Raw genomic sequence first — 21,048 nt, 5'->3', positions numbered from 1 at the left:
CCTACTATCAACCAAATCGACAAGGGAGCGTTATTCTTCATCCCTCAGCAGCCAGAAATTGCCAGTAGCTGCCAAAGGAGAGGCTCTGGGCCCCTCCTCCACTCATGATGGAATTTTGTCCGTCTTGGTCTTGGGCAGGTTTGTGTAGATAACCTGATCACAATTGCTGTGAGTTGATGTTTTTCTTCTTCCTACAGTATGGGATAGAGTCAGAGCCCATTCCAGAAGACATTGAAGATCCCAAAGCCTACAGGTATGAAAAAAATCATGATAGCTGTCGATCAGGCCTGAGATTAAACAAACAAACAAACAAACAAACAAACAAACCCTGACATTTTGAAGAAGCTGACCAAGCCAAATGAATGCAAGTTATTGAATACTGATTTGCTCTTATGCCATTTCTCTGTATGTGAAATGACTATCGTTTCACGTTTCTGCTTTCAGTATTGAGAATGCCAGGAGGAAAAGAGAACATGACAGGTTAATGAAGGAAGTAGAAGAAATAAAAGCTGGCAAGAGAGAACAAATCAAAGTTTTGAGGAATGAATTTTGGAAATTGTTAGCAATGAATAAAGAATTACCAGCACATATGCAGTTCCGAAGAACAGTGAGTCTAAATGAATTTTTTTTTATTTTAACATGGTATTTCTGGACTGGGACTACTATTTGCCAACAGCAACAATTGTGTAAAAATCATGTGTCCTGATTAGCTTCCACTGTCAACTTGCCACTGTCTAGTCATCTGAGGGAGTTTCAGATTTCCCAGACCAGATTACCCTGTGCCACATCAGTCCCAACTGATTGTCTTAATGTAGATTGAAAAAGGAGATCCCTGCCCACTGTGGGTAATGCACCACCACCCCTAAGCAAGTGGTCTTAGGCTATATAAGAAAGCTGGCTGAGTGTGAGGGTCAGAGCCAGTGAGTGGTAAGCAACATTCCTTTGTGGTTCCTGCTTTGCTTCCTGCTTGAGTTCCTGCCCTGACTTCCACCATTAACGAGCCGTGCGTGACCTGGAAGTATAAGCTAAACAACCCGGTTCCTCCCCCAAGTTGCTTTTGGTTGTGGTGTTTGTCAAAGCAACAGAAAAGCAAACTAGGATATCATCGGTAAATCATCTTTTACCTGGCCAGTTAATGTGTTTGCATCACCTCAAGGGCTGCAAAACTTCACACAGTTGGGATGGAGGCCAATGAACCTATTCAGTACAAAGTTGACCACTGGACTTGGATACCTCTATGATGTACTTTTTTCTGTATTTAATAATAAAATAAAAACAACACAGATCCCAGCGCTCGGGAGGCAGAGGCAGGCGGGTCACTGTGAGTTCGAGGTCAGCCTGGTCTACAAAGCAAGTCTAGGACAACCAAGGCTACACAGAGAAACCCTGTCCCCCTGTCCTAGAAAAAAAAAAAAAGACAAAAAAACCAAAAAGCAAAAAACAAACCAACAACAACAACAACAACAAAAACAACAAAAAAACCAGGTTGGAATCTAGCTTATCTGTTGGGAAGATACATGTATAATTTGATTCTCTGCCATTTTATTTTAAATAATTCATTATATTTATGGAAAAGTCATGCCTGGGTAGAGTCACACAACTCCTAAAAGATGACAATTTATCTGTAGCTATGAGAACAGTCACAAAAGTGTTTAAGTCAATTTTATATTCATTTATCTTGTGACCTCACTGTAAAACTCAATATACCAGGCTATGTTTTTTTCATTCTTCAAAAGGTTTTATTTTATGTAGATGAGTTTTTGTTTGCATGTATATACGTACATCATGTGTGTGCCTAGCATCCATGGAGGCCAGAAGAGGGTTTCAGTCCCCTGGGAGTGGAGTTACAGATGGTTGTGAATCAAGATGCGGGTGCTGGGAACCAAACCCAGGTACTCTGAAAGAGCAGCAAGGGCTCTTAAGCATGGAGCCATCTATCCAGCCACTTTATTTCATTTTTAACTATTTCCTAAAAAGAATATTTTCCTAAACATTAGTTAAGAGTCAAATTGTGGGACTAAGGAGATGGCTTAGTCAGTATGAGACCTTGAGTTCAAGCCCCAATATGCTCATAAAAAACAGGCATGGTAGAACATGATTACAATGCCAGCACTGGGGAGGCAGAGAGACAGACAGGTCTCTGGGGCTTGCTGGCTAGTCAGCCTAGTCTAACTGACAAGCTCCGGGTTTCAGTGAGAGACTGTCTCAAGAGATAAAGTGGATGGCTTGTGCAGACTGACACCTGGCTCCCACATGTACACATAGTCACATGTATACACACACACACACACACACACACACACACACACACACACACACACTGCATTTAAAAAACAAAGTTAAAGCCTTTCTGATAAAAAAAATCTACTTACTTGCAGGATTTCAATATTGACGCCAGAATTCACTCTGAAATCAATAAGAAAACAATTTTCAAAATGCAACAAGTGGAGAAGGAATTAGCTTGGGAAAAACAGAAATACGAACTGGGCCTGAAGAAGCTGCAGAACAGGTGCATCTTTCCTGCACGTTAAGATGTCTGGAAGCACACTTTTTAATAGAGTTGTGGGTGAAGATGCCCATGAGGTGCTCAGATGAGCCCTCGCACAACCCTCCTGTGGTTGCTGGGTCTTTCTGTGCTGTCAGTTCATCCCTTCTATCTATATGTTGAGAATTTGGGTGACGATTACATTTGTAAAAATTATATAATGCCTATATTTGGTTTCTATTTTGACAAATTACTTGTTTTATGCCAAGTTAAAACATGACTATGGAGACAAACATGGTTTACAACTCAAAAACCAAGCATGGTTAGAAGACTTATAGTAAAAGATAGAGCACACTTACTCACCCTTACATACATGTCAGCTCAACTTCCCAGAAGAAACAGCTTTTTTTTTAAAAACACTGTGGCCAAGCAGGGAGGATACCCACTCACTACCTACCTCTCATTTATGTGCAAGATTGTCTGTAATGCGCATGTAGCTGTCTTGCTGTCTTTCTTCTTTTTATAGATTCGTTTTGGGGTGGGGGGGGGGCGGGGGGGCGGGAGTAGACCAGAAGAGGGCAGGGATTCGGAAGTTATCAGCGCTTGTGAGCTGCCTAACATGGGTGCTGAGAGCTCAGTCCCAGTTCTCTGTAAGAGCGCAGCAAGCATTTTAAGCCACGGAGTCATCTCTCCCACCTCAAAATTCAGCCATGCTATAGGCACTTGAGAATCACTCTTACTCAGCCTCCCAAGTTTTTTCACTTCTTAGTGATCACATACAAACAAATCTCATTGGCAGATGTGTATATACCTGCACATAGGTGCATCTGTGCACCCGCGCACACACAACAGAAAACAAAATGTGCTTTAAATATCTCAGTGAAGTAAAATTCCTTAAGTCTTTGGTAAATAAATGTTATTTTTTTTTTGTTTTGCTTTTTACCTTGAGAATCCCATACTAGCACACAAGTGTTTACATTTTATATATTTTTTTCAATTAATACCTGTACAATGTGTATAACTTATTGTGTAGAATGCACAGAGAAGTAGATTATATATATTCAGAGTTTGTTATGATCTGTTTTTCATCAAGCTGGAGACTACATACAAATTTTTATTTAGCACATATTAGCAAAATTTGATGTATTGATTAATAATGGAATGTTTAGTAGTTTCACTAGCTTTAAGTTTTTATTACTTTTAAATCAAATCAAGCCCAACTTTCATAGCACCCTGATGGCATAGCCATGGTTAAATTCTGAGCAGTGTATAAACAGACTGCCATAATATGTGATTATTGCAAAATAATCAAAATAGTAACTGTTGCAAGTAATTACTCTATATTTTTTCTTCAGATTTCGTGATCCACTGGAAAGTGACACTATTACAGTTTATGCCATCCAGAGTGACCACCAGATAGCCTCCTATAGGCTGGTCAAACCCTCTAAGTATTCCAAGTTAAAACGTCCAAGTCAGGCGGAGAGAAGAGCGAGCAAAATGGAGAGGTTTGAAAAGGAAGGATCCGGAAGGAAGGAGAGCCAAAGAGACACAGGTGGGCACCCAGATGACAGGGCCTGGCTTTAAGTCCATATTGCTGAGATTTCCTAACAGACTTGACTTTTCACAGAAGACTCCGACCCTGCCTTGGTGGCCGGAGCTCAATTTGTCTTCACCCTTTCACGATCTTCTCCCTTGGAATGGGTAATGGCACAAGTCAGGGTTATGTGGTGCGGCTAAGACGAGATGCAAGAGACCTTCACCAAAGCTGCAGTGCCTATTTTCTTATTGGATGTGGGATGCTAAATCAAGCCCATCCCCCGACGCCCCGCCCCGACCATGTTACTCCTGAGATTGAGAGTGAGAACACAGGGTACTGCAGCGTTCTTACCTCCCATACCCAGGCAGCCTCAAATGTGGGCTATCCCCCAGATTCTGTCTCTTCCCATATTCCTGGTTCCCACCCTGTAGAGCTAATACCCTCCAGCCTGACACTTGTTCAATGATAAAACCAATTGTTTTAAATTTGTAGTTTTCGTTTTAATTGCTTCTGACTAGTTTAAATGTTTTCTTTTATTGACTAGTTTAAACTTTTTCTTTTATTCTTGAGCATTTAATTGTACAAAGAATATCTTGTGTATTGTATGGATGCAATACCTGTCAAGTCAATTAAGAATAAAACAACCTATGGCCTACAAGAAAGGGTAGAATAGAAGGTGGGACATCTGCGGGCAGAAAGGATTCTGGGATAAAGCCAGGCACAGAGAGATTGGTTCAGGAAGATGTGGGGAGGACAGATGCACAGTACTTGAGCACAGGTAACCAGCCACGTGGCAGAATGTAGATTAGTACAAATGGGTTATTTTAAGTTATGGGCTAGTCAGAGAAGAGCCTCGCTATATGGCCTAGGTATTTGTGAATATATTTTGAGTCTATGAGTCTTCATTTCAGGACCTTAGAGCCAGGAGGAAAAACTACCGTAACATTTCATAAAAGAGTATAATGAAATAAGATCACTTACCCAATTGTGTCTTAAAAATAACCTGCTAAATCCAACTAGAGCTGCCGGTATATATTTGAATGTGGGGACAATGCTGCAGTGGCTTTGTCTTTCCAAAAAGAGAAGGCTTTTGTTTTTGTTTATTTTAAAATTGGCCACAGACCATTTCACTTAGTATTGTCACTTCAAGGTATATGTCAGTTAAGATTCACTTAATCCCCTATTCCTAATACAATATTATAATCGCCACTCTCAAGCTTCCTCTGTCCACCAGTGGTTCATTCTTATTTATGCCATTCTGTCAGTAGTTGATCTTGGTTTTATTTTGCCATTTTTTTTTCATATTTGACTGTGAAATTTATTCAGTTGATGCTGTGTTGTGACAGTTATCCTTTTAAAAATTAGGATTGGAGGACATTTTACTGGAATTGTTTGTATTTTTAAATTTTGTTCGTTGTTTGAGATTATAATATAATTACTTTAAATTATATATAATATAAATTACATCATTTCTTCTTTACCACTCCTCTCTCCAAACCCTCCTAAAAATCCCTCCTTGTTCTCTTCCAGATTCATAGCTTTTCTTTTATTAGCTGTCACATACATATATGTATGTGTGTTTATACATACATAAGTATAACTTTCTCAGTCTGTATAATGTGACTTGTATGTAGTATGTGACCCTGATCAAAGCAAGCATCTATGCTCTTCGCTTCTGTATTATCTCTTGATCTTGTGTGTGTGTGTGGTGTGTGTGTGTGTGTGTGTGTGTGTGTGTGTGTGTGTGTGTGTGTGTAGGCTGAAGACAATATTTGAGAATGGTTTTTCTTTGTGCAGGTGCAAGTGTTACCATACAAGAAGAATCAGTAGTAGATAAAGAGAAGAAAACACGACCTAGAACCCTAAGTGAAATTATGGTAGAAAATCAAATTGAGAAAACGAAGAAACTCATACAACAGGCTGAACGGGCCCAGACTAAGATTCAGCAGCGTAAAAAGGAGTGGGATGAACTGTGAGTCACTGTTTATGCTTACGCTTCTAATATGTGACCCACAAATATAACTTAGAACTTTTGTGTTTGTTGACATGGTTGTTACTTACACAAAGAAGTAAAATATGCTAGGGCCAGATGACGGATACTGTTGCTCAGGTCCCCGAGGGCAGGGTTACTCTTTAACTATGTCCTATAGTCAATAAAGTCCTGCAGCTGGGGAGCAAAGGTATTCCTAGATATGCATAAACTGTCAGCAGTATTTTTCTGCAGCTTTCCAGTAACCGCATGCTTCCAACGATCTGTTCGTTGCCAACCGCTATCATATCTCACATTACAAGTGAGTCGATTAGCACTCATCCACAAAATTGATGAGCGCCCCATAGATTTCTGACAGCGTTATTTCACATAGCTCTGTGTTCTTTCTATGAGAGACCTAGCTACTTTGGTTTCTCCGTCACCTCAACAAGTGAACTCACCACGTTATATTCTGGTCAGTAGAATTCTTATCCTACTTTCTCCATAAAATAGTCATTTCTTCCATGCAGAGAACCAGGAGCTGGGGTGACTTCATTCTATTTCTCGGAGGGATTGGTTTCTTATTACCTATGCCTATGTCTCTTGAGGATGTTTATATGTGTGAATGTAGCTGAGCCATATATTTTTGGTCTAATTTTCTGGTTGCCTACATTATGAGGATGGTTACAGGCCCCATTTTTCTGTCCTCTGTCCCCTTCTATTTTATTTCCTGTGACCATTCTCCCCGCCCTCTTTAAAAATGACAGTAATTTCTTTTGATGCAGATACACTTAAATGAAAGACTGTCGGTGGATGCACAGGGTTGCATGGGCTGTCTCCGCTAGTCCACCTCAGGGGCCCCCAGAGGGCTTTTCTATTAAAGGAAAAGTGCTGACTGCACAATTGTACCAATTAATTTGTTCATAATGGTTGGGAGACGTCACTTTCAAGAATTGTAGTGGAAAGTTGAAAATTCTCAATTAAGGACTTTGCAAGGGGTACCCCCAAGACACCTTAGAGCGCTGTAAGTGAGGAGTTCAGTTTCCTTAGAGAGCACTTCTTGACTTTTGTCTTGGTATAAAAGTTGCCACTGATTTGTCTGTGTGGCAATGGGAAAGCTGAGATGAAGTCTGCTTAGTGTGTCCAGCATTCCATTTCACTCTCCACACCTGCTCCCTTGAGGCGCTACTGAGAAAATAATATTCAGGGTTTTTTTTTTTGTAACCTCCTCCTGGGGCATTCTTAGCTATAATTTTCTTCTAGTCTTGTTCATTCATTAAAATAATTTCATCTTACCCCTATCTTCCCTAACTATATCAATATAGTTGCTTTGCTACGTTTTCTGTCCTATTCTGAGCTTCTCTGATGACTTAGCACTGCTTTTTGTGCATCCCAATTATTGTTTCCGTGGGATTCTGGGAGGAGGCGGCCAGTGCACATTCCAAGTTCATTGTTACATTTGTGTCTACACTATCTACTCTCCTGGCAGTTACAAGAGCAAACCTGATGATGACTATGAAGACCCCAAGGATGTCCAAGCCATCAGAGAAGCCCAGACATTCATGGGGGACTTCAATCTGAAGACAGCCCCCGACTATAAGATACCTGAGCACATGAGGATAAATGCCGCCAAGAAGGAGGAGGAACTGGGCTTGCTTGACACAATGGTACTTAGGCCTCCATCTCCGGGATGATGAAAAGCACCTGGTGTTGGCTAGCGTCTGCTCAGCCACCCGCTCATCTCACCGATTCACACATGTATATAAACACGGAAACTTAGAGCTGGAGACAATTTTTATAGAAGTCTAGAACACATCTTTTTTTTTTTTTTTTTTTTTTTTAATAAACGATGAGACAGGGACTCAGAGAGGCCAAGAGATTTGTCTATGAGTGTATCGGCTCATACGGCAGAAATGGCCTTCATGTTGATTGTATGGCTGGACAGCATTTCTATGGGGGGGAGGGGGATGTCCTGTACTGTTTCATGTACATTGAACTTCTGAAATTCAATGAAATCTGGGGTGGATTTGTTTTCTGGCTGCCATGGACCACTAAACAGTTAGGAAGCATGATATCATTTAATCTTTGCTTTACATGACTTCCATCTTTTGCCAGAAACTAAATACCAACCAACCAACCAACCAACACATTTCCTCTCTGAGTTTCTGAACTGTTGCTGACCATATTGTCTCTGATCCTCTTTTTTCTTATTAACTGCTTTTTTTGCTTTCCCATTCATTCCTGCATTTCTGAAGAGTGCTGATTCCTCAGGTATCATTTAAACCAATAGGGATTGCTTCTTCACACTTAGAGGCTCAGACAGCATCTGGCTATATTTTTCTAAAAGGAGGACTAGTTGCTTGGCCACCTAGTGTGGTTGCACAGACTACACAGTTCAGGGTGTCACACTGATGAGGGCACCAGTTCTGTATCCCGTAGATAGGATATTCTAAGAAGTGGGGAAAAAAAAGGTGTCCTGAAGAAAATATGTCCTTTTCTTTTTCACAAAAGGTGTTACTCATGCCAGTGATATAAGTATCTTGGCATACTAGCTAGTAGCCACACATGACGGATCATAGATCATAGCTTTATTTTTCTGGTCATAATCAACATTTCAGACATCTTATCAGTGACTATCTAGATTATTTCTCTAGCTATTAAATTTTGCCCATGGTAACTTTAATTTACCCATTTTTATTTACTATTATTGATTTGTTATTTACAGACACATTCTTATGAGCACAATATTGATTTTATGTGTAAGAATATTGCACCTTAGCCGGGCGGTGGTGGCGCATGCCTTTAATCCCAGCCCTCAGGAAGCAGAGGCAGGCAGATTGCTGTGAGTTCAGGGCCAGCCTGGTCTACAAAGTTAGTTCAGGACAGCCAAGGCTACAACAGAGAAACCCTGTCTTGAAAAACCAAAAAAAAACAAAAAAAAATTACCTTCATGTATGTCTGAACACCAAGTGCATGCATGGTGCCCATAGAAGCAGATAAAGACTTTGGATCCTCTGAAACTGGAGTTATATAGATGGTTATGAGCTGCCACGTGGATTGTGGGAATCAAACCTAGATCCTCTGTAAGAGCATCTGCACATAACCAGTGCTGACTTTTCACTTTAATTTTTAATTCTTTAAAGGCTTATTCTCAAGTAGGCCAACATCTCTATCTTGTTTTAGCTGTTTCAATTCATAGTAGATATATAGGTAAGTTTTATGAGACAGCTTGAAAATGTGCTTTTTGATCTTAAAGAACAAAAGCAAAAACCACTGTGTTTCATGCAGAGTGATGCTTAGCCTGGCCAGCAGCCTCATTGCAAGCAATTGTTGCTGTGTTCCTAGGCACTGGGAGGTACTTCTAGGACAGAGCAGGTAATGAGAAAGCCAGGGAAGTATGCAGCACCTGTGCAGGTATGCTTTGACTCAGAGAAATGGAGAAGGAACCACACAGGGGGCTATCTCATGCTATGCCATGGATCTGATGTTTCGGATCATGGCCACCAAGGAGTCACAGTAAACATGTGGCAAAAACACAGAATGAAAACAGAAGGACTCATAATTTGGTCCTAGGTGGGCAGCTAAGGTGAGTCTAAATTTTAAAAAGATCCAAATTTCCGTCTAGGAAAGGAGCTAGTTAATGCCCTTCCTTCCCCTATAGCAGAGTGTCCAGGAAGCACAGGTTTCCTGGGAGACTTCCACAAGGAGGGTGGAGGACAGGAAACTCAAAACGTGTAAGGCAGAAGGGACCCAATGGAAGGAAGTGAAGGGATTCCAGAGGTCACATCCAGACTGGATCCCCAGTCTTAATGGGCAACTCCCGAAAACCAGACGAAGGCAGGACTGAGTGCTGCGCAGTGAGGTTTGCTTCCTCCTACGCTTCCCAGACCAAAGATAAGGGGTAAACAGGCTCCCAGGCTGCCCTTCCTGAGGGCCTTGTGACGTTGCTTCCTTTCCCCGCCTTGTTTCAGGCCCAGGCAAAGAAAAGGTACATGAACAAGTGCATCCAGTCCCTTCGAGATCTCAAGCTGGCCGTCATCGAGGAAATCCAGTGCCTGGTCCAGGAACTGAAGAACATTCAGTCATCCATCCCCACAGCCAAGCACATGCCCATCCCCCAGGTCCCACAGATACACCCAGAAGAAGTCCCAGAAAGGAGATTTCAATACGACGAGGAAACGCTCCTGAGATTTAAGAGAAAACAGCAGAAACGCCAGGACGAAAAAAGTGACAGCAAACAATCCGGAGCCGGCAGCACAGGTGGGGGGCTAGGCTTCCTCAAACTGTCCTCTGGAAAGGAAGGAGACCTGACGACGAGGGACTCTCTATCTAGGTCCTCCAAGGCGTCAGCGTTCCTGGAGCTTCCAAAGCCGTCAGAGTTTGAAAAGACAGAGCCAGGTGACGTGGAGCTGGAGATTATAAAGAGAGATGAGGTCAAACATCTGTACATGCAACAGTTTTTGTGCAACAGGGTAAGAGGCAAAGCTGTCCCTCGACTTAAAGCCAAAAGAATGCACAGTAGGAGAATTCGGTCGGGTTCATGATTGATTGATTTCAAATTTCTTGACATTAACCTTTCCCCGAGTGCTAACCAACTCATTATTCACTCATGGCTTGTTCTTTTTTTTCCCCCCTCTATCATTGGTCCCCTTTGTTCTCTCTGTAGAACATTGGAGCTTCGTATCTTTTTTCCCTCAGGGCAACACATCAGGAGAAGACACTTGCCACTAAGTCAAGTCATGGTGAAGGGAACTGGGGGGACAGTTTTAAGAAGATTAATAGGACGCGCTTAAGAGACGGAACTATCTGTTTTTCACACCATCCTGTCTCTGTCTTTCTATCTCTCTGGTCTCGCTTTTGTAGCTCAGGTTGGCCTAAAAGTCACCACATAGCCCAAATGGGCCTCAAAGTTGTGGCTGATCTCCCTGCCTTGGGCTACAAGGTGCTGGATTACAGGTGTGAACCACTACGCTGGCCCATTCATCCTGCTTCCTGTAGTGTGCGATTTTTCACCAGTAGGTGGCAGTGTTTGTGGTGATGACTGCATTCAAAACTATTGGCAGGTGCTGTTACTTCCAGGGAAACCAGAACCAGACCAGAAGTGGAGGATACAGTTGAACAAGGGAAGAAAGGGACTTTTTTTTTTTTTGATAGATTGCGCTCTGCCACCACACTTGTAGAAGAAGCCCCTTCCTCAACTCTTTTCAGCTGCACCCTGCAAAAGTGTTCCCTGTAGCTTCCCAGCTGTTCCAGTGTTATCATCAGGTCTACTCCATCAAGGTCCACTCTCTTGCTGGTCCTGCCTCCCCAGGCTCTCCTTTCACTATCATTTCATGTCTGAGCTCTTTCCTTTACTGCTTCCTCGTAATCGCAATGACTGCCTTCCAGAACTGGGCCATCAGTCAAAGCACAGGCTGGTCCAAACTCTCTCCAGCATCCCCCGCACACATCCTCCCCTGTTTCTGCACTCCATCACAGCTGCAGTCAGAACCTTGTCTTACATGTGTCCTTCTTGACGTTTTGCACGTCTTAGTTTTGTCTTACAGAGTAGTTTATACAGTTCTTAAGATAAGGGCCACACCTCCTCTTCTGTCTCCATCATGATGCCAAGACATTAGGCATGCTAGGCCTCTAGTAGGTGGTCAGTCACAAGCTTTTCCGTAATCACATTAACTTTATTGAATGTGTGTTGGCCATGCCGCATGCAGAGACACTGCGGTGCTCAGGAAAAACACCATCCTCAGAAGCCCTGGAAGCTATCAGCTATGAGAGCCAGCAGAGCAGGGGTAATCTGCACATACTCAGGACAGCCATGTGGTCCAGTTTCCGAATGGCTTTCTAAAAAAAGAAAATGGCCTCCTGCCTCCAGAGAACTTAGGAATAATTCAACCATATTGAATAAGCATAAAAGGAGCCCAAATAAGCATTCTGTAACCACACTTGCTTAAATTTTTGATTTTTTTTTTTAACTTTTCTTTGGGTTGATTTCTGTATTTAAGCACTCTAAAATTCTCCAGCAATTTAACCACCACAATCCCACAGACCTCTTCTTGTCCACTATCCTCTAGTAGGGGTCTTCATGTACACCGAGTTTTTGACAGTCAAGACTTCCTGAAGTGTACAATCCAACAAATAACCTTCAATGGTTTTCCTCTTCCGACCGTGTGAGTTTCCTTGGGGACATCAACTATCATGGCTCCCTCTTAGGCTCTTCACAAACGCAGGGTTGAGTAGATGGAGCTGTGTCCAGTCAGAGCACTCACGGGGACATACTGTCACCTTGGCCATAATAGAATAAGGTCTAGATTAGACTTCAAGACTTGGGTGTTTGTCCCACCTCTGTAGTAAGGTAGCTGTGATTACAGGGAAATCACTTTTTAACCTCACTTCTTTATTTGTAAAATGGGGTAACTGAACAGTTTCTTATGACTCTGATTGTATTTAGCTATGTAAGAATATTTTCCATTCTATATTTTTTTAACTTTTAATCTTCTCTCATACATCACATCCTCACCACAAGTTCCGCTCCCTGCACCCTTCCTAGTCCCCCTTCCTACCTCCCCTTTCCCCCAGAAAACTCTTCTTTTGTTTCCCTTTTAGAGAGAGAGAGGGGGGGGGGAGGGAGGGAGGGAGGAAGGGAGGGAGGGAGAGAGAGAGATAGCAGCAGGCCTCCCAGGGATATCTACCAAACATGGTCTAAGAAGATACAACAAGGCTGGGCACAGACCCTCACATTGTGGCTGGATGAGGCAGCTTAGCGCAGGAAAAGAGTCAGAGACGTCCCGCTCTCCCATTGTTGGGAGTCCCACAAGAACACTAAGCCACGCAATCATAAGGTATATGCAGAGGGCCTAGCACAGACCCATACAGGGTCAATGCTTGTCGCTTTGGTTTCTGGGAGCCCCTATGAGCTCTGCTTAGTTGATTCTGTGGGCTGCGTTCTCTCCGTGTCTTCAGCTTCTCTGGCTCTTAAAATCCTTCCTCTCCCATCTTCTGCAGGGTTCCCCTGGCTTTGCCCAGTGCCTTGGCTATGAATCTCTGTGTCTGTTCCCATTGGTTGCTGCATGGCGGCCCCTCAGATGACAATTGGGCTAGGCACAATCTTCCATTCACACGCCTTTAATCCCAGCACTCAGGAGGCAGAGGCAGGTGGATCGCTGTGAGTTCGAGGCCAACCTGGTCTACAAAGCGAGTCCAGGATAGCCAAGGCTACACAGAGAAACCCTGTCTCGGAAAAAGAAAGAAAGAAAGAAAGAAAGAAAGAAAGAAAGAAAGAAAGAAAAGAAAAGAAAAGAAAAGAAATCAAACAAACAAAAAATTAAAGCGTTAAGGGCAATGTTTATTTAGACTTACTCTGAGAATGCATTGAAAATGAGTTATATAAAAAGGATACAGATACAGATGTCACCAAACAATGGCTCAGTCAACGGTGATGAGGTAGCTTAAAGGACTGTAGCTACAGAATTCCCACCACTAAGCTATGCAAGTTTAATGCCACTAATAAGTGAGTTCACAAAAGCACAGAATTACATCTCTAGTCAAAATAAATGTATAATGAAAAATATTTTAGATACATTAGTACTGTTGAATAGCTTGAAAAAGAACATTTGCTCCTTAACATATATCCTCAAATCTCTTTTCTATGTCAGATCAAAGAACTGATGGTCACTTTTGATGCAGAACTCCACCTTCTGAGACATCAGAAACTGAAGCTGGACACTAAGATGAAATTATCTGACCTGCACCACGTCACGTTATTCCAAGAAATGCTTCTCCTCAAGAATTTTGAAAAGCAGGAAAATATTCTGCAAGAGCGCGTTAATTCCTTAGACAAAGAGGAGCAAGACATGCAAGTAAGAGCAGGCCAAAACGTGGCCGGAATTTTTCCTTAAAAATATGGGAGACTAATAAAGTGCTGACCACATAGCCCGGGGGACCTGAATTTGATTCCCCAGCACCCACATTTAGGACTAGACACAACCGCCCACGTCTGTAATTCAAGTCTGGGAGGCAGAAAAAGGAGGGTCTCTGGATCTTGCTGGTCAGCCAGTGTAGCCAAATTGACAAGCCTCAGGTTCAGTGTCTCGGGAAAATCAAGGTAGAGAAGGCTGGCACGGCAGCTCAGCGGGTAAATGCACTTGCCGACCACCCCAACGATCCGAGTTCAGCCCTTTAGCTCATTCTATAGAGCAGTGGTTCTCAACCTTCCTGCTGCTGCGACCCTCTAATACAGCTCCTCATGTCGTGGGGACCCCCCCCCCCACAACCAAGGAATTATTTTCATTGCTACTTCAGTACTGTGATTTTGCTACTTTCACGAACCAATGTGTGTATTTTTGGAGACAGAGGTTTGCCAAAGGGTCACAACCCACAGGTTGAAAACCACTGACCTAGAAGGAGAGAACCGACTCTTGAAAGTTATTCTCAGACCACGCATGCACTGCGGTACATGCGCTCTCACACACACACACACACACACACACACACACACACACACACACACATACGTGAATGAAAGAGATGTTTAAAAATAATAAAATAGAGAATTATTAAGGAAGACAACACCCATCTCTAGCACCTACACGTGTGAATATGTGTACCCCTACACACATATGAACAAACACACACAAAATCTAGGAACCACATATAAAAGAAAAACATATTTGTCTTTCTGATACTAGCCTAATTTGCTTAGTATAATTATCTCCAGTTGCAACCATTTTTGTGTGTGTGCAAATGATGTAGCTTGTTGTGTTTTTTTGTAAGAACATGTCTATTATTCATTGACAATTTCACACATGCGTACAATGTATCTTGACCATTTCCACCCTCCAGCTCCCTCCTTCCAGCCCCAACTAGTGTAATTTCTCCTCTTCCTTCTCCTCCTCCTCCTTCCTTCTTCCTCCTTCAATCACCACTATCCTCTCCTTCTTCTAAATGTAACCCAGTAAGTCAAATTAGTCTAGCTCAGATGTAATTTACCAGTTGCCACACTAAAAAAAAAAAAAAAAAAAAAAAAAAGACTTCCTCTTCCAATCATCCATCCATTTCACACCTGTAATCCCAGGACTCAGGGAGGCAGAGGCAGGTGGATCTCTGTGAGTTCGAGGTCATCCTGGTCTATAAAGCAACACAGAGAAACCTTGTCTTGGAAAAAAAAAAGTCTATAACCTCAAGTTTTGCACTGGAAATGACACTGCCCTCTGAAGCCAGCTTCTTAGGAGCATTGTGTATCGTCTGTTCTTCCCTCCCTCCCTTTAGTGGAAAATAAACGAGACTCTTAAAGAGATGGAAGAGAAAAAGAATGAAATCGCCAAACTCCAGGAGCAGGAAAGGGCGCTCTATGCTGGCTTCCAAGCCGCCCTCGGAGAAAATAATAAATTTGCCAACTTCCTCATGAAGGTCCTGAAGAAGAAGATTAAACGGGCAAAGAAAAAGGAAGTTGAAGGAGACGCTGGTTTGTGTTCCTCTCTCTCGTGCTAGTCCATTTCTTCTCACTGAAACTAAAAAGAGACGTAACTGAGTTTTCTGTCTGGTACTGATTCCGCCCACTACCGCACAGGCAGAGTAGAAATACTGTAGGGATTAAGGAGTAGGGCTAAGAGCTGTTAGGATGTGTTTGAATACCTGGAGTGTGAGGGCATTTCTGCATGCGTGCATGCGTGTATGCAAGTTTGTGTACGTATGTGCATGCATGCGTGCATGCGTGTGCATGTGTGCGTGTGCATGCATGTGTGTGTCTGCGCGTGCGCGTGTGTGTGTGTGTGTGTGTGTATGTATGTGTGTGTGGTGTGTGTGTGTGCGCGCACATGTGTGTATGTATGTGTGTGTGGTGTGTGTCTGCGTGTGCGTGTGTGTGTGTGTGTGTGTGTCTGTGCATGTGTGTATGTATGTGTGTGTGGTGTGTGTCTGCGTGTGTGTGTCTGCGCATGTGTGTATGTATATGTGTGTGTGTGTGCGCGCGTGTGTGTATGTATGTGTGTGTGGTATGAGTTAATACAGAATAGTTGACTATCTTTGGTGAAATGCCTCTCCTTACCTTTTGAGTGTGCTTGAGTAAGCTTGGTAAGGTTGTCTTGCTGCCTTGGCGTTGAGTTTTGAGAGTTCCCTATGTTCCATCTGTGACATTTGCACCTGCAGCATTTGTTTTTGACCTTTTGAATTGCGTGTCATGGTTGTCTGTGTTGATGGGTGCGGATCTCTCCCTGGTCCTCTATTTTGTTAGGTGACCTGCACCCTTGGTTACTGTAACTGCATAGTAAGTATTGAAATCAAGGTAGACCAGTTAGCTACTCCTCCCATGCTAGTCTTCTTTTCCAAAATGACTTTAGCTGTTCTAGGTCCTTAATAGTTCCATATTTTAGAATAATGTTGCTCATATCTACAAAGGAATCTTGTTGAAATTTTTATCAGCATTGTTAGACCTGTTTATCGGTTTAGCTCTGCATGTCTCTGGGCAGACACTGCGTGCTTGCCTATTAATCAGCGTGTTATGTTTCAACACACAACTGCAGTTTGCTAGCTTTACACCAATATAGTCCCCTGTTTGGAGCGATGCTCCTGGTGTCTTCTCTCTAGCATACAGAAGTGTGCTTTGTTTTACGTACCCATTTTCCTCCTGTTCCATGGACTTATTAGTTCTAGAAGGTTTGGGTAGATCCTTTGGGAGTTTCTGGGTAGAAATAATTTCATCTGCAAACATGATCCATTTTACTTCTGATCTATATTCATATGTCCTTTATTTTCCCCCCACTTGCGTGGCTCAAACATCCAGCATTACATACACTGAAATGGAGTGGGGGCTGGACCTTTGCCTTAATTTTCAACCTTTCAGGGAAAGCGTCCAGCCTTTTACCATTAAGCATCTTGTTGCCTTCAGGAGTAGGTTGAGGGGTTTCCTCCGTTTTGTGAGTTCTCATCATGAGTACATCCTGAATTCTGTCAGAATGTTTTTCTACAACGATTTGTGATTATGTGGACCCTCTCCCCCCTGCCAACTAACATGGCAGAGTTCGTGGACTGATTGTTGACTGTTGAACAAGACTTCTCCCTTGAAAGAAACCGTTATTGGTAGAGTATAAAATTATTTTGTATACTACTGAATTTTATTTGCGAAGTTTTTAAAAGAAGCCTTTTTCCTGCCTCAGTTATAGTTTGCTATGGCTTGTAGCCCTCAATGGCTCATGTATTTGATGCTTCTTAGAACTTAATACAAGATAGTGTGAGCGGTCGCAGTCGTAGTAAGCAATCAAGCATATACAGTACAGGTCCAGAGTGCAAAGTCATTGCGTTGTCATATTTTAAATTACAACTTTAAATGAAACAATATAGGGTACAGAACACACAGCAAAGATGTCACCACTTTTAAGTTACTGGCTTAGTATCAATATGCATGTGCTCCCTTTGTCCAGGGTCAACGTTCTCCGATAAACGGAACTTATGCCTAACACCTGTGTGCCAAGACAGTTTTTTGTGTTTTTGTTTTGTTTTGTTTTGTTTTTTAGTTCTCTTTTATACTATCTGAGCATCACTATCTGGAGTTTTCTTTTGAAACACTTTATTTCTTTGTAAGCCATAATACAAATTATTAACTAATGATTAATTTTCAGTCATGTCTCTTTTAATAAGCGGAAGTGAAGCAGAACTACTCCAGCCCTCAACAGAGCCTCGGGGCAAGGCTGGGGGGAAGGTCCAACCTCATTCAGGGGATGTTTATTTCTTCCATCTCCTTAGCATGGCCATAAGTGAGTCAGATTTCCTGGGTGAATGGATTCTTGGCCAGGTGATTGGCAGACCCTCATTGTGTATAATGCTCTAACCTTTGGAGCAGATCAGAATGTCATCTCTCTGCCCATGGCTAGAGGCACTCCATTGTTTAGCTAGGGGGAAATGGCTCTTTGTTAATGGACCTCAACAGAATCCAGATGTCTATCTCAGTGGCCTCCAAGATTACTGTTAACTTTCCCCTCTCGAGTGGAGACCCTAAAATCATCTAGGAGATGGATGGACATTGGGGAGTGAAGGGATACGTTCTTATGAGAATAGCTCTTTACCTCCCAAAGACTGAACGTCTGACAGACCTTACCGCAGAGCTCATACTAACTCTTGGGATCACTTAAGGCTATGCACTCATCCCGCTGTCCTACTGTGTGCTCAGCCTGTTTAACTCGCCTTTAAGGGAACAATTTAACCAACCTTACATCTCTCATGAAACCAGCTTCTACAACCCAAACTAATGCACAGCTTTGATCTAATTTTATGTACTCTCTCACGCATCTGCCACAGAGTGGAGAATGTCCTGTCCATCGGCTAGTCTGGGTAGGGGTTCGAGGTTTACTGCCTATTTTTTTCCTTGGCTGTTGCCATAGTTTGCGGAGGACCCCAGGGCCCAGACTCGCCTGTAGTTTTCCAGGACCCGCTGGATCCTTCTATTTCCTCTTTCTCCCAGGCTTCTCACACCTAAAGTCTCAATAGGATGTCCCCCATAGGTATATATCTTAAGTGAGTTCAAATCCACTCAAGTTGAAAATGAAGATACCTAACCATTGCAACTCTGTCACTGACAGAGATGCTGATGCTGTCTGCCCTGGTCATGGTGAAGAGCCTACAATTCTTGTCCTCTGATGGGAGACTGGAGGATATCTAGGTACTTCACAGGGAGAGGCAGAGGCTTCTTCTTGGCAATGGTTAGTTTTAATTGTCAACTTGATTCAATCTAGGGTCACCTGGAACATCTAGATTAGCCTGGTGTACGGGAACATGTCTTGATTGTGTTCGTTGAGATGGAAAGACCTGCCCGTTATGGGTGGCACCATTTCCTAGAAAGGGGATTCTGAACTATATCACAGTAGGGAAAAATGAGCTGAGCCCAAGGATGCATGCAGCAGTTCATTGCTTTCTGCCCTTCGCTATGGGTTTAGAAGCATGTCTCATTCTCTCAAGCTATTGCTCCTTTTGTTCCCTGCCGTGATAGACTGCAATCCAGAACCATGAGCCAAATGAGGCCTTTCTCTTTTAAATTACTTTTGCCGAGGAACTTTTATCACAGCAACAGAAAAGAAACTGATACGCTCTCCAGAAGACTTTCTTGCTAGTCCTCTGCAATCTGACAGAGTGCAGCCACCACTGATGTAGAGACCTGAGTAGGTATGGTGTTAGCGACCATCATGTTTTCCTCCCCGCTGCTACTGTGGTGATGTTTTATGGGAGGTGGATCTTCAGACTTCCCTACTGAGCCTGCCATAAGATAGGCTGTCCCCTGGCATCTTCTGCTGTCCCTATTCTTAAAGGAGAAATACCACCATTCCGTCTTCATTGTTGCCAAAGAAAAGTAGGTCGTCCTTGTTACTGCTGTCTGTGGGAGTGAGTTCTAGCTCCACATGCGGTCTCCATTGACACCATGGTGGAGACAGACTTGGTACCCACGGCCAGTAGTGATACCCTGACTCTCCTCCAGGCATCTTCTTGGTACTGCAAGATGGGAGAGGTGCAGCCTACCCATGCGATCTTTTTGTTTGTTGAGACAGATTTTTCTCTATGTAGTCCTGGATGTCCTGGAGCTAACAGCTATGTAGACCAGGCTGGCCTCAAACTTGAATTCCGTCTGCCTCTGCCTCCCAGATGCTGAATTAAAGGCAAGTGCCTCCACACCCGGCCTAACCATGTGTTCTCTATAGCTGCATTGGTGTTGGTAGCAGTGAGAGAGTTTATTAGCCAGCAGGGATGAATGTCCCAATCCCCTACTCTGCCTACCCGTGATAGCATCCTACTTGGAACATTGAGAGGCTTCATTGCAGCCACATCAGAGCACACATTTGGTCTCATTTGGCCTTTGATGATGTGGTTGGAAATGGGACCAAGGTTTTCTTTTCGTATTTAGTTGGAATAGTATTATCTAAAAATTTTGGCTTGTAAGGCTGCCCTTTTCCAATCTTCTGGCAAATGAGAGTAAGTGTTTCCTGGACTTTTCTACATCTCTTGCATCCGTTGGAGTGTAAAGGTTGCCAACACATTCCTCTCCAAGTCTGACATGCACAAGCAAAAAGACCCAGGGAACCCTCCACGGTATTGCTTTTCAGGTTCTGAGGTATGTCATTGGTTTGCTTCCCCCCCTCCTCAGAATTTGACATAACACTTACCCATATTTATTGGGAGAAATAGGGAAAAGTGGATCTGGTTCCTTTTCAGAAGGCAGAAGTCTATGTAAAGATACTTAGATTTAAAATGTTTCTGACCTGTCTTATATTGTGGCACAAGGTAATTTTCAGAAATGTACAAAAATCCTGGCACAGAAGTATAGGCTTGTAACCCTGGCTACCCAGGCTACCCAGGTGGTTAAAACGAGTACAAGTTTGGTCTGCTTGGCCTACAAGTTCAAGGCCAGCACAATTTAGTCCTTCCCTGTCTCAAATAAAATTAAAATTAAAATTAAAAGAGGGGTAGGAGTTAAGCTTGTGGTAGAGTGTTCACCCAGCATATGGAGGCTCCAGCTAAAAATGAATAAATTAATGAATGAATCTTAAAAGTATAAAGTCTGTCTCTTACGTCTAATTTGAAGTTCCATAAGACAAGAGTTGCAGATTTGTGATGTGTGGTTCCTAGATGGTTCCAGCTATTTTAAGAGAAAAATAAGACATGATAAAGGGTCCTTAATCACTTATCTTGGAGATGATATATATTTTACTATTCAGACATTTGTGTATTTTATTAAATGCTATATACAGCACAATAATGGAAAGTTATTCATGACCCTTGCTAAAGGACAATCACACAGACAATCCAGGTGGCTACTAAAATGAGGTTTTGAGGTGGGAAAAGGGTAGAGTTCAACTCTGGATGCAAAAATAACTGGTAACCTGTAACAGAGGTGCAAGGGACCGGCCAGTGGATAGGAAATTACTACCGAGCGGGGTAATTCTTTGCTAAAATCTAACAGAATTTTCATCAAAGGCAGAGCAGTGATATACTATTAGGGGAAGGGGATATTTGGGGATTTTGTCAGCTGGCAAGGGTGTGGGTTCACCAAGCTACCATAGCAGCATTCTCGCTCTGACTGGA

The 21,048-nt window shown here is 42.7% G+C and overlaps 1 protein-coding gene across 1 annotated transcript in view; it reads left to right on the top strand.

The window, feature by feature from the left end:
* CFAP44 (cilia and flagella associated protein 44) overlaps positions 1-21,048 on the top strand; it is a 71,621-nt gene that overhangs the window by 38,899 nt on the left and 11,674 nt on the right. Inside the window, exons 20-28 of the mRNA XM_084802068.1 lie at positions 198-253; positions 445-607; positions 2,379-2,509; positions 3,841-4,037; positions 5,820-5,994; positions 7,481-7,658; positions 9,963-10,463; positions 13,641-13,844; positions 15,253-15,448. Coding sequence (XP_084658194.1) covers positions 198-253; positions 445-607; positions 2,379-2,509; positions 3,841-4,037; positions 5,820-5,994; positions 7,481-7,658; positions 9,963-10,463; positions 13,641-13,844; positions 15,253-15,448 — 1,801 coding nt within the window. The remainder of the gene's footprint in view (positions 1-197; positions 254-444; positions 608-2,378; positions 2,510-3,840; positions 4,038-5,819; positions 5,995-7,480; positions 7,659-9,962; positions 10,464-13,640; positions 13,845-15,252; positions 15,449-21,048) is intronic.

Source organism: Acomys minous (assembly GCF_964271855.1).
Source record: "Acomys minous genome assembly, chromosome: 11".
Lineage (NCBI taxonomy): Eukaryota > Metazoa > Chordata > Mammalia > Rodentia > Muridae > Acomys > Acomys minous.
The sequence above is the reverse complement of the archived record's forward strand: the minus strand, read 5'-3'. Positions and strand labels throughout refer to the sequence as shown.